The sequence below is a fragment of the Apteryx rowi genome, unplaced genomic scaffold, assembly GCF_003343035.1.
Source record: "Apteryx rowi isolate R43461 unplaced genomic scaffold, aptRow1 scaffold_48, whole genome shotgun sequence".
In the NCBI taxonomy this organism is placed as follows: domain Eukaryota; kingdom Metazoa; phylum Chordata; class Aves; order Apterygiformes; family Apterygidae; genus Apteryx; species Apteryx rowi.
In genome coordinates, this window is record NW_020450738.1 from 2,725,958 (window position 1) to 2,738,911 (window position 12,954).

General features: G+C 36.5%; 1 protein-coding gene across 11 annotated transcripts in view; it reads right to left on the reverse strand.

Moving 5' to 3' along the window:
* Window positions 1-12,954, reverse strand: part of TBCK (TBC1 domain containing kinase) — a 138,645-nt gene that overhangs the window by 100,634 nt on the left and 25,057 nt on the right. For 10 of the 11 annotated variants that reach the window (XR_003255576.1, XR_003255575.1, XR_003255572.1 and 7 more), the window contains 5 exons: window positions 5,954-6,068; window positions 4,415-4,488; window positions 3,170-3,311; window positions 1,803-1,863; window positions 418-479 (listed from right to left, as the gene is read on the reverse strand). Coding sequence is in view for 3 of the 11 variants with exons in the window: in XM_026078343.1 (XP_025934128.1) it covers window positions 418-479; window positions 1,803-1,863; window positions 3,170-3,311; window positions 4,415-4,488; window positions 5,954-6,068 (454 nt within the window). In the remaining 8 variants the exon portion in view is untranslated. Of the gene's footprint in view, window positions 1-417; window positions 480-1,802; window positions 1,864-3,169; window positions 3,312-4,414; window positions 4,489-5,953; window positions 6,069-12,436; window positions 12,506-12,954 lie in introns of those variants that run through there. The other variant, XR_003255579.1, reaches the window with a different exon arrangement.

Genomic DNA, 12,954 nt, shown 5'->3' on the forward strand with positions numbered 1-12,954 from the left:
ACCAAAATTCAGTAATCAATTTTTGGGGGGTTGGGGGGGGGAAGTAGTGGGAGAGAGGGCAGGTGTACTGTATAATCATATATTGTACACAGAACATGYAAAGCTGACCTGGTAGAAGACAAAATTTCTAGGAGAAAAATACTTAACCTTACAGTATTTAAAAAAATAGGTAAGAAACTATCCAGTGAGTGTTAAAACTTACTTGGATTGAAAACAATTTAGAAAAGAATGAGCATTGCCAGCACTGAGTATTTTGAAGAAATCTGAGATATGTAGCCTAATATTTAAAGTATTTTTCATACTGCAATAAATTCAAGTGACTAAAAAAGTTAAAAAATATATTACATCCCATGTAACACAACAGCAATAAAATACTCCAGATAAGATAGCATGGAAGAGTCAACTAGTTCCACAAACCTTAATAATATCAAGGCAACCATGTTCTTCAGCTAATACAGTTACAATATCATCTACACAGCCTTCAAAAAAACAAACAGAAGAGTAAAAGTTAAAGACCACGAAAAAAAGTGATACCAACTAAGCAGGATACCAGATTAAACCCCACCTCCATACAAAGCATTTAACTTTGGCTTTGTATGCACACTGTCACATCATCTGAAAGTGAATTCTCAAAATCAGGAAGGAAAATATTATCATCCCCTATGCACAGAGGAACCTGAAGCCTAAGAAAGTTAAGTAGTACATCTAAATTAGCAGAGGAAGTCTTTTGCAGGCTTAGTAAATCTAAATTGTCAGTCTCTGCCAAATAAATTAAAACATTCTTTCCACTTAAAAACAAAAAAAAACCAAAAAAAAMCACTGCAAGAACTTAAAAATAGCTCTAAATACTTTTTACTTTGTCGCTACTTGCAGTGCTGTAATACTAGCAGTATTTTATGGCGTGTTTTCAATGCATCATTGAGAAAATAATTCCCAAGTCAGGAACATTTTTCAGCAGATGAAGGTCAGCGGTAACTTACACTCAGCTTGAAGAAAGGGGATGGTAATGCTTCAGGAAGCTTTGTTTTGTTAACAGATAACATACCAAAACAGTGAGAATCTCAGTGCCACAGCACTAGCTGCTGAGTGAAAAAGATGTTTGTACTGACAGTAACTAAATTCAGAAGTATTACTATTTGCTCTGGATAAATTTAACAGCTTAGTGATAAAGCTTCAGACTGTGAGCTTATGCCCTTCCCCTCCCCACAACTTAAATACAAGCCACACAACAAACCAAATTTTAAAAAACACAGGTTAGTCCCATTTCCAGACTTACATTAAGTTAAAAATTTCCATGTCTACAGTAACACTTTTATAGTTTGTAGCTGAAACCAGAAAAAAAAGCCTGGATGTAGTAAATAATATCCTTCTCAGCCCTCTTTTTATTTTCTGTCTTACTATTTGAGACCTGCTTCTCCCTGCTTGGAGCTTGGTACATAAACATTGCTAATGCAGTAGCAGTTTTCTTTAACTTCACACAATTCCTGACTCATTTAGAGACCTCCTGCAATACAGAACAAATAACCATCAAAATGACAACCTTTCATGAGCACATTTTTCCATAGCTTGCCCTTCCTCTAACACCTTTTCCTCATGACTCCTCTACAAAGTGATTTTTTTGGCACACATCTCTGCACCTTCCCTAATCAAGCAACCATATTTCAAATGCCTATTTAATTCTGGAAATGAAAGCACGAAAAGTAAAGTGCCTTAGGTCTGAGCATCACAAGCTGACTAGTTTGTAGAGCTCTGATTATAGAATTGCTTAGAAACTTAAAAAAAAAAAAAAAAGTGCTACTTACCTAATGTAACTATAAATTTTAATCTTTCAGCTATCTCCAAACTCTGGAATAATTTTCTCCCCTAAAGTGAATAAAAAAAATTAAATCAACAGTTGAATGTTACTCCATAAAAAAATTAAGATATCATACACCCCCGTCTATACATAAAGACATTAGAATAAGCTTCTACACATGAATTTTAGAAGATTGACGAAAATTTTCTGTTAGAACACAAAACAATATTTACCCCAACTATACCAGGAACACTTTCAAGCCATCGTATATATATATATATATATATATATATATATAAATAAATAAATAAATATATGTATATATGTATCATTTATAGCATCACTTAAAAGGAACAAATGCAAAAAAACCCCAAGAAATATGTAAAACAAAGCCCAAAAGGTGCCTTAGCAAACCTGAAGGTTTATTCTTGATTCAGTAACAGGCTTTCAAAAAGTATATTTATTCCAATGTGAACATGAACATGAATGTGAACAAAGATCATTACTAAACACAGTAATAGTCATAGCTTGCATTKCATAGTCGTTTTGAAAAGCTTGGTTGAAATTGGTTTAGAAGCATTTCAAAAAAAATTATTGCATTTTTAAAATATACTGATTCAAAATAGTAAATAATAACCTATGAACACCATGCAAATTTACAGTAGAGCAGAATGTACAAAACAGCATTTTCAATGTCTTGATCTATCACTATGTAAAATAGGTTCTCGACCATGCAGTCTTTAGACAATTTAATTATCTAATGACATTAAATATCAATACTAAGGTCTTTGTCAGATCATGCCTCCATATAGAATGCTGCTGCCTTTGAATGAAAGAAGTGCAGTTTAAACCTATATAAATAGTAAAGATTATGTTGTCATAATTTATTTGAATTTCTAGAACTAAATAAGCAATTTCCAAATAAACTCTTAACGCCCTCCAAGAGCTCTTTAAATTCTAGCAAAAAGACAGATTCTCCCTTCCCCTCCATGTGCTGCTCTCATAGTAAAGAAATTTTATTAGTTTCTCATCCTTTTCAAGAGGAAGGAGGGTATGACAACAACGCTTATTTCATGCTCAAAAGCACAATTAAATCAAAATCCATTCCTCATTAAGAGTTTGATCATGCCATCATATCGCTGGGGCTTAACAGGCAGCTGCCCCTCACGGTAACACACATACTCATACCAACCCAATATGTGTCCAGTAACTTGAACTACCACCAGCACCGGCCAGGTAGGAACACTAACAAATTCTGATATTTGTACTCAGTTGATGGGCAAAGTGTCATTAACCTCACAATGAAAAGGAATCAATTGAATGTAACCATCCCCCAAGAGTCCCAGTCAAGAGAAGAATTATTCTCTTACGTACCATGCAAAGCTCAAATAATATTAYACCAAGAGACCACAGATCTGATTTAGGGCCAGAAGGCAGAGGCTTCTCACACTGAGTATGATCACTTGGTTTGACTATTCCCTGTGCAATTACTTCAGGTGCCAGATATGATGGGTACCTAGAAAGATACAGCAGCATTAAGTAGTAACCTGTCTATCCAAAAACCTTACTTTCAGTTGCATTAATCAAAATAAGTTTGCATTCTGAGAAACTAGAATTCATAGCAATGCAGACTGTTCTATTTTATTTAGTCAAAACACATACATTGCCAGCAGAGTTTTACTGCAATTGTGAAACAAATAGTCTATTACATAAAAGGTCGAATTTTAATCACTAATGTGGTACTTTTTGTGAGAGTAAACAACAGCAACTTTCAAAATAGTACATTCCTATGTATCTTATAGTAAACGTATACTGAGTTTTAACAGAAGTTGACTAAACATATGTATCCTAAAGCAATAAGAGGGAGGAGTTTCCTCCATTGTCAGCATTCCAATCAAATAACTCTTGAATTTATAAAAAAGTAACAGAAGTTTTTGAGGAAATTTACCTGCTACATTTTTCAAAATACCATTTATAGCTTGTTCAGTCAACCATTTATGATAAAACTTTTAAAAATTCAGAAATCAACTTTTAAAGGGAAACATCATGACTGTTATTGGGCATGCCTTTAAGATCAGCTATGTATTTTGATTGTAAACAACAAGACAAACAAAAAGTGGCAAGGAGACACTGCAACAAAACCTGTGAACTCACTTCACTTTGCCCAGACAGTACTTTTCAAGATAACTTGAAAATAATTCATAGAACAATAAACAAACAGGTGTGAAATAGCAAAGGAAGCAGTGATTGTCCTTCTCAAATTTGAAATTATGTCGTGTCTCCAGAATTGGTCCCAGTCACAGATTACTAGCATTTCAAGGCAAGTCTAGCAAATCTAGACAAGAATGATGAACATTACACAACTACAGTAACATGCTTGCATGAATCCATCCTTCCTCTGCCTGTCATTCATTTCATCTGCTCAGATCAGAAGCTCTCTGGTGACACTACGAGAAGCTTTTATGCAAGAGGTCTATCTAGCATATGAAATAAAACAGCAATATACAATAAGATCCTGGCACATACAACACATTTTTGAAGATGACTCCCCAAAACATAAATATCTTTCCTAAAAAAATATATCCCTGAGATATTTGTACTGTACATCTACATCCTTACCCTATAGGAAAATCAACATCAACACCTTGAGCTGTCATATGGTAGAGTCCAAATTTAGCCAACTTGACATGACCCTGAAAAGGAAAAAAAAATATCAAAATCAGCAGAATCTGGCATTAGAAGAATCTTTATTAAAAAAAAAAAAAAAAAAAAAAAAAAAAAAGATATTTTTATGTCAATTGCATGTCTGGAAAACATATCCACAGATGGTCACCCTCTTAAATTTCTCTTTCATCTATTATGCAAAACTCCACTAGAGGTTAATAATGTGCTTATTTGCAATGTTTTTACTTTCTAAGAACATAAAGTAAACACTTTGGAACACAAACAAGTCAGAGCTTTTAAAATTACTGTATATTTGCAGTAAATTAAAAAGGCTTAAATACTCTATTAATATTTTACCTGTTTGAATCATAAAATTCACTGAGTATCATCACTGTTCCCTTACCTCTTCCATTTACCCAGCCTTGCTCTTCCACTCTTTCCCATCAGCTCATTATTACCCTCCTCCCCTTAACTCTATTGCCATGTATTTCAAGCCCACAAGTTTTCCAGGTGCTTAATCTTATTCTGTAGAGCCAGAAAGATAACACCAAAACCAAAATATTAAAAAATAGGCACTGAAGTTCAACTGAGGGATTGTTTTTTCTAGATTTTGAATTACAGTCAGTCAGCCTGCAGATGATGTAAAAGCAAAGGTTACATTGGCAACCAATTTAAAGGACAGGAAGAAGTTTTTAAGTTTATGGTCTTATGGTTCCCTGTTGTTCTTTTACTGATTTTAGGGCTACCTTAAAATCCTAAGTACTTATGCTTGTCAGAGCATTATGATATTTTTGTTTTCAAGTCATTTATCCAAGAACAGGGTAAAAATAATGTTCATTCCTTCCTTCTCCTTTCTTTCTGCCTTCCAAGGGAAGGATCTAGCTATCATACCCAAGCTCAGTAAAGAAGAAGAGGGAGAAAGGGGTTGTCCAGAAGAGCTATGCTCTATTAATTGCTCTTGTCTTTTATGAGTGGAACCCATATTCCATGCTGCTAACCCAACAGTCTGTGATGAGGGAACTGACAGATACTGGGATTTTAGTAATTTAATGTGAACAAAGAAATATGCCAATATCTTAAAAGCTAAGGTTAAGTATCAAGTTACTTGTATAAAAAATATGAAACACATGAAGTATTAATAAGGACCAAAAAATATTCTCCTATTCAAACTGTTAAGAAGAACTTGTAGCTATTTACCAAAGTGACAATCAAGTTGACTTGGAATAATACCTTATGAAGAAAAGGGTAAAAAGAGTGGTTTGGAATAGAACAGCACAGGAACAAGGAAAAGCAAATAAAGTCTGAAATACATGTGAAATTTAGAAAACAGGGGGAAAATTTCAGTAACAAAAAAAAAGCCAACAAAAAAGTTCACCCTTTTCAGCTACACAGTTTTATCAGAAGGATTATACTGCCCAGTCTCCAAACAAAACATAGCATGCTACTGGTTGGCAGCAAGAGAAAATAAGTCATAATCCATTCCTGTAGCTGTACCTTTCGATCCAAAAGAATATTACATGGAGAGAGTGCTCGGTGGACCATTCCATGTTTGTTCATATATTGCAAGCCCTGCAAAACTTCATATGCTATGCATAAAATCCTTGAAGAACTGTAAGCAAAAGAAAAGAACGTGTTATACTGAATGTTTCCGTTTTTAATTCATAAAAATTTAGACTTCCACAGTGATTAAAAACAAAAGTGAGACATTTATCATTCCAGAACAATTTAAAGGATCAATACTAAATATGGTAGGATACATTCAGTGCCATTCACAACTTAGTATCCCAGATCTAAGTTTCTTCACTCTGAATTGCTTCTTAAAAACAGCAGAAAATCATTATCTCAGCAACAAATGATAACATATTCTCTGTGATACAGACTGTGACATATTCTTCAGCTAATTAAAAACTCTTTTTTTGCTCTTCCTATGTCTGCTATTTATCTTCAGATAAAAGTTTAACTGAACAAAAGTTTTTGAAATTCAGACACTAAAGAGAGCTCATCTAGAAGATACATTAGAGAAACTGCTGGATCACATCTATAGCATGGTGTTTCGTAATCTCAACATCTAAAACAAAACCAAAAGGCAGAAAACTTCCATTTTCTGCATATTTTCTTTTAAAATCTTGGAAGCATCAACTCTATCTTTTCTTTTCTTCAGAAAGAAACAATGAAGTTCAACAGCCAATCCATTTTGACATGACCACGTACTTTTGAGAAAGTTACCATCCACCATTAAAACTGATAGTTCTAATAAGGATTACATGCTTGAGCACTGTGATTTTTGTGACCAAAACTGATTTCCAGAAGTGAAGAGGAATTTGTACAGAGACCAACAGTATTAAGCTTCCAAAGTGCACTCAAAGTAAAAACCTAAGGCCTAGGTGCAATGTTACCCAGAGAGACTCCCTTTATTTATTTATTTATTTATTTAATCTTCTTTATTTTTTTCCCCTCTTTGAGCAAATTTCAAGACTGGCAACTTTATTTCTGCAGAAACTGGTTCACAGGAAGTCCAGACAACAAAACATATCAGGGCCCAACTCAGCATCCCCATTTTTTCTTTGATTGTTAAAACATAACATACAACAGCATTTTGGCCAAGGCTCACCTCTTTCTCTAACTCATTAAAAAATCTGTGCAACAGCAAACTTAAGTGGGGGGCATTACAGGCTGGTGAGAGAGACAAGCCAACTAGCTGAATAAACCCTCAAATTAATTTCTTTATTAAGGTTCAATTAGCCACTGTTCATAAATAAGCAAAAGTCAAAATTTTGTCATGAAGATACACAGATATCTTTCAACAAACGCCACAATTCCAACAGATATTCATATACTACAGCAACACAGAAATATTGAAAAGATACATATTCATTATAGACTAWCAGGACCAATAAGTTATCTTAAAAGCAGTTATTCTCTGGTCTCTCGCCTTTTTCCTGTACCACTTTACACTAAACATGAACATATAGATTTAAGTTCTAAGCACAAAAGGAATCTATCCTAACACATGTCCACACTGCTGTAACATAGATCACGGCATTTGGAAGTGATTGTCAAGGTCTTAGCAATTTGACCAAAACCACATGGCTAAGAACCACAAAAACAAAACAAAACCCCACAACCATCTCATTCCTCCTCCTTTGGCCCTTCTCCCCACACTCCCTCCCCCCCCACCCGCAATTTTTATTTATTTTTATATATACACATATATAAATTTGATGTATGTGTGTGTATATATAAATACATCACAGCACCAGAAGCCTTTAGCTATGTAGTGTTGCCCACATAACTGTGGGGTGCAGATATGGTTTTGGTAGAAACTTATGTCACGGGCCTTCAATTTTCCTGTATAGTTTTTGTTCACAACACAAATATTAATGATAAAGGTTACAAACTCAATTGTTTCTTTCACTTTTGGCAGAGCTTGGCAAAAGAAAACATGAAAAATAAAGTAACTGATGGAAAATTCATGTCTCCAGTAAGGATATCAAATATGAATAATTAGCTTGTCATGAGATACTTCAGCCTAAAAAGTGGTTGTGTCAAAAAGGAAAGCATTAAGTGAAATTTATAGTAATTTTGAGGCAGCTGTGCCTGAGAAGCACAGTATACTTCTGCTGACACTAGGGGGCCTCAGCTGCCCATTTATTCTCCAAGTTCTCTTGTAATTGATAAAAACAACCCAGACAAACGCCTGAAAATACTGCTTTTGGATTCTCTGTCATTTAAGATAAACCCTTCATGGAGTTCCAATGACCAGCAACACACGAATGAAAAATATTTGCGTGTAATTACATATTTCTTCAGGTTCTTAACCTCTTAATGCCATCCTACTAGGCAGAAGCTTTCAGCCAAATAATCTGCCCTGAAGGCAGAGCTCATACACCTCCCCAAAGTAAAAAGAACTCTTTATAAAATACTACCAAGCTCTCCACAATGCTGTTGCACATTAACTAGTTTTTACTTCATTTATTAGGGAACAAAACATTGTTTGTGGTTATTACCCACAAGGTTTGCATTTAATTGCCAAGGACCTGACAACCATAACCACACACATCGTTGTTAGTGAGCATAAGATATCTTGCTGCTTTAAACTCTGCAAGGTCAAGCACAACAGCAGTGCCTTGACTCACTGGAGACGATTACAGGCTCCATACCAACCACTGTGCGCTACTAACCCAAAGAGAGCTGAAACAACAGTTGTGTAGTATGAAATACCCTGTTCATCTCAGCAGCTCCTAATCATGATTGCGACTTTACACTATTGTGCAGCTTATTCTATTGCTCAAAGTAGATACTGTAAGAGGCATTAGGTAAAAGCATAAGAGACTGAGATGCACTTCAACAACTGGCAGATCTAAAATGGCACCAGTCATCTTCAGGTCCTAGCTCTCCTAAGATGACTTCTTTTAGGTTCTTCCTCTCTCTGTAAGCAGAAGCTGAGAGAAGAAACAGGAATTTCTCTGCAAAAGGAACACTTCACTGACAGTAAAAGAGATATAATCTCTCTAGAACTAATGGCACATTTTCAAGGAGCAGGCTTCAGTTTACTTTTTCCCCCCTAATCCTCAGTCTGCATATCAACAGATCTACTGAGCTGTAATCTACTTTCTGTAGCTTCTAAAAAGGGAGTATATCTTCAAGTCAAAGGACTGCACACCGATTTAAAATCAAACTGGTTGATTTATAATCATTGCCTGATTTTTTCCCCGATTTGAAGAAGAAAAGTAGCCATGAAAGGGGCTACTTACATGTTCTTTTAATTCTTCATTTTTAGAATGAAAGAACACTGAATTAACCCAATACAGGATTTTAGGACTGTAACTTCAGTGTATAGACCTGTAGCAGAGGAAGCACAAAGGATAACAGAATTCTTCCCTCAGAAATTCATTTTATAAGTAGGGAAAAGTATCTCTACAAGCTGATATAAGCAAGTTCAGTCAACAGTGCAAAATCAGCACGGTTAAGAGAGACATATGCACAGCATTTGGGTGGGCGGGGGGGAGAGAGAAGAGGGAAGAGGACTTAAAAACCCACAAAAATGAGGATTGTTTTATTACCTCCAGAATTTGTCAGACTAAAAGCTATACCAGACAAATGACTAATTTCCACAGTCTAATAGCACACAGGTGGCTGCTTTGTGCATTCACAAAAACCATTAACTTTTCCGCTTAGCAGTCAGCCTGATCCCCAGCCTGCTGGATTCTTACTGGTATGGACTAGAAGCCTTTTTCTGGAAGTGTACTTCAAGGATAGCCAACCTAACCTGTCAGAAAACAGATGTTTTAGCAGAGTTTCAACTTTTTGTGGTGCTGCAAACCTGCTGATGAGATAACCTGATTGCCGAGGATGCTTTTGCTGGTTTTTGGATTCAGACAGAGAAGATACTTCTTAGTGCATCCATTTCAATTTTTCATACGACTGAGAACACCTTCTGGGCCAGGATGAAAGGGAAAATTTGTACTAGTAAAAAAATGACATACTGAGAGCCTTACCTTTCTTCAAAAGGATCAAATATTAACACAGAGGGAGAAGCTAGAGGAGGGATTTACCTGGAACCAAGTAAAGTTAAAACAAAACAAACAAACAAAGCAAACAAAAAATCCACTCTAAAATAATTAGTGGAATGGGGAGCTGAGACTGAGCATACTTGCTAGTATCAACAGAACAGCACTGGGAAGAAACATCTAGGGAGAATTGCCCAAGCCATAGCAGAACACAAGCACAAGAACAAACAAAAAAGGGTAGAAACATAGATTGGCAATTAGAAAGTTTATGACAGAACACTGGGACTCAGAATTCTTGCAAAAAAGACAACATTAACTATTTATGACTCAGCTTGAATGGCTATTTATTAATTTATTAAATAATTATTTCTAATTATTAATGGGAGTCGTAATGTTGCTGCTTGTAAGATAGGATGTTCCAGGAACAAATACATTTCCACAACTGATTATTTCCATTTTAGACAAAGTTACTGGCCTTCCAAGCCCTAAAAATGGGCATTCTAGGTCAGACCAAAAATTCTATTTAAGCCTAGTATCCTATTGCCAGTAAAGATGATAGGCAGATCCTAAGTGAGAGGGAGAACAGGGCAAAAATATGAAATGTTTCCTGACATTTTCCTGGCTTCCAAACTCTATAATTTTAGTTATTTTCTTCTGAAGGAAAAAAAAAAAGTTTGCTGCCTCCTCAGCATCTCATCTGATCATGTCAGAACAAGATAACTCTGCAAGTTTCAGCAGCTCTCATTACAGGATATCCATTATTCCAAGTCTCATCTCTACATGCACAGAATATGATCCACCAATTACTGTATAAAATCACAACCAACAACTATTGTTGGTAATGTTTCCTTGCTGTCTATTTTATCACATCATCATCATGCTCTGTTGTTCTAGCCTCCAGAAAGTCAATTTTAAATTTCAGTTTTTAAGCCAAGAAAACAATTGCTTAACGCCAGAGTAGGAAAAGAGATTTTGGAAGATGCATTTGACAGCCAGCAGCAACAGTCCCTATACATATCACAGATTGCTGGGGGGGGGGGGGGGGCTGGAAAGCTACTTGATACATGGTATTTTGAATACTTAAGAATGAGAGGACTGGAGATCAATACAGCTGGAAATCAGAAATGAGTGGGGTCAGGAGACTTGACCTATTAAGACGCTGGAACAAAAAAAAATAAAAATCGAACAACAGAAAGAAAGAAAGAAGTTCAGTCTTTGATTCAATATTCTGAAAGTTTTCATTCAGTTCACACAAAGTTTCCTTTCCTTGAGTTGAAAGGAAAAGTAATGCCAACCTGCACATGAAATCACTACATTCGTCATCTTTAACAGAAGTGCATTCAGGGCATTAACCGGAAATTTATCTTCTCTGTTCCCTTTCAGTGCTGTAACAGAGTAATCTAACAAGCAAGCATAGTTGGGCATCACACAAGATTTTTCTGACTGCTTACTGTTCCCAGCCCTTCCTTCTCCTAGACAAAGCACGCACGCTGTTGTTGGCAGCTCCATAAGCATCTGAGCTGCAAAACAATCTCCCCCTTTGGTGATTTTGACCCAGGCAGCTGTGGCTATTACAGTGTAGTTAACCATAACACGCAGATGTATCTGGACAGCAATGTAGAAGCAAAGATAATGGGAGGGAAAGGGGGGGGGTAGGGCTGGAGGCAAAGTGGAGACAGCAGCAAAATCTTGGGGACAGAAGAAATATTTCTGATTGTCACAAATGCATCTGTGCTATTTTTAACTGGTGATGGAAATTTATGGCTAGTGGCAAATTCCACTTGCTTTTATGCTATTGTGACAGTCAACCTGGAGGATCCAGACCATTTTGCAGAAGTAGGAAGAAAGGTGTGCCTGGAAAGTAGTGACAGCGCAGTCAACACTGAATGCACTGTTTTGAGGGTTTCATCCAGTGAAATGCACAAGGTCCCACTGGAATTCTGAGAGAAGACAGGACTGGCACCAAAAAGCCTCATGATCTACTTCAACTGTACAGAGCTTTGCAGTTTTTGCAGCTATTGGAGACGCATGAGGATCAGTGTTAAAAGTCATCCTGCTTCAACCCAATGGCAACCCAAGACAAGAGGAAATTTATAACAAGTGGAAGCTAGAACTCTTTCGACTTCCCTCAAGAAGCCAAAGCAAGACCAAATTGGATACAATTATGCAATGATACTATGTTTCCTCACACTTGCAACTCATGGGTGCTTGTGCAGAACTGCACACTTAAGGAAGTCCTTTATAAAGTCTGCATGTCTTGTTCTAACATTGTGCTGTGGCTGTAAAAAAATAAGCTCCAGAGGAAGCACATCTCACCAACAAGAAGTTTTAAGAGGCTTACAGCACCAGTTCCACAGTATGCAGGAGCGAAAACATGGGTTCCACTCCCAAAGAGGAGTGTCAGACAGGGTCTGCTCTGAAGAAATGCACCAGAGTGACACAAACCAGCAAAGCCAGTGATCATTACCTCAGACCTTGCAAGACTAGGAAGCATTTGGAATTCAGCAAGGAGATCCAGCACAACAAATTGTGTCTCTTCAAAGTGGAATGGAAGCAGGTTGTGAACAGATGTAGTGTTTCTGAACTCCTAAAAGTGACAATATTTCAATACAAGCAAAACTATAAACCAAAGTGACATTTGCAGTTAGTTCCATTACAGCCAACAATGCAGATGGACTAGTTTGTTCAGGAGTGGTGTGGCCAAGTGGTTACAGTAAAGGACAAAGCTTGGTATAATCCCAGCTGAGACTGAATCACTGCACTGTCCTCAGGAAAGCCATCTGACCTCCTCATGCATCAACCAGCTGGAAATGGGATAAAAAACAGGACTGGGTTGAAAACCAGATGTGCAGATGAATTGGGTCTTCCTGGGTAAATAAATTACAAAATACCCTACACAGATCATAAAGAGTTTGATGCAGGTGGGAATGGTTTATTTAGCACTTTATTATGTGTTTGATTAAAAAATGGCACTAGGGACTGTAA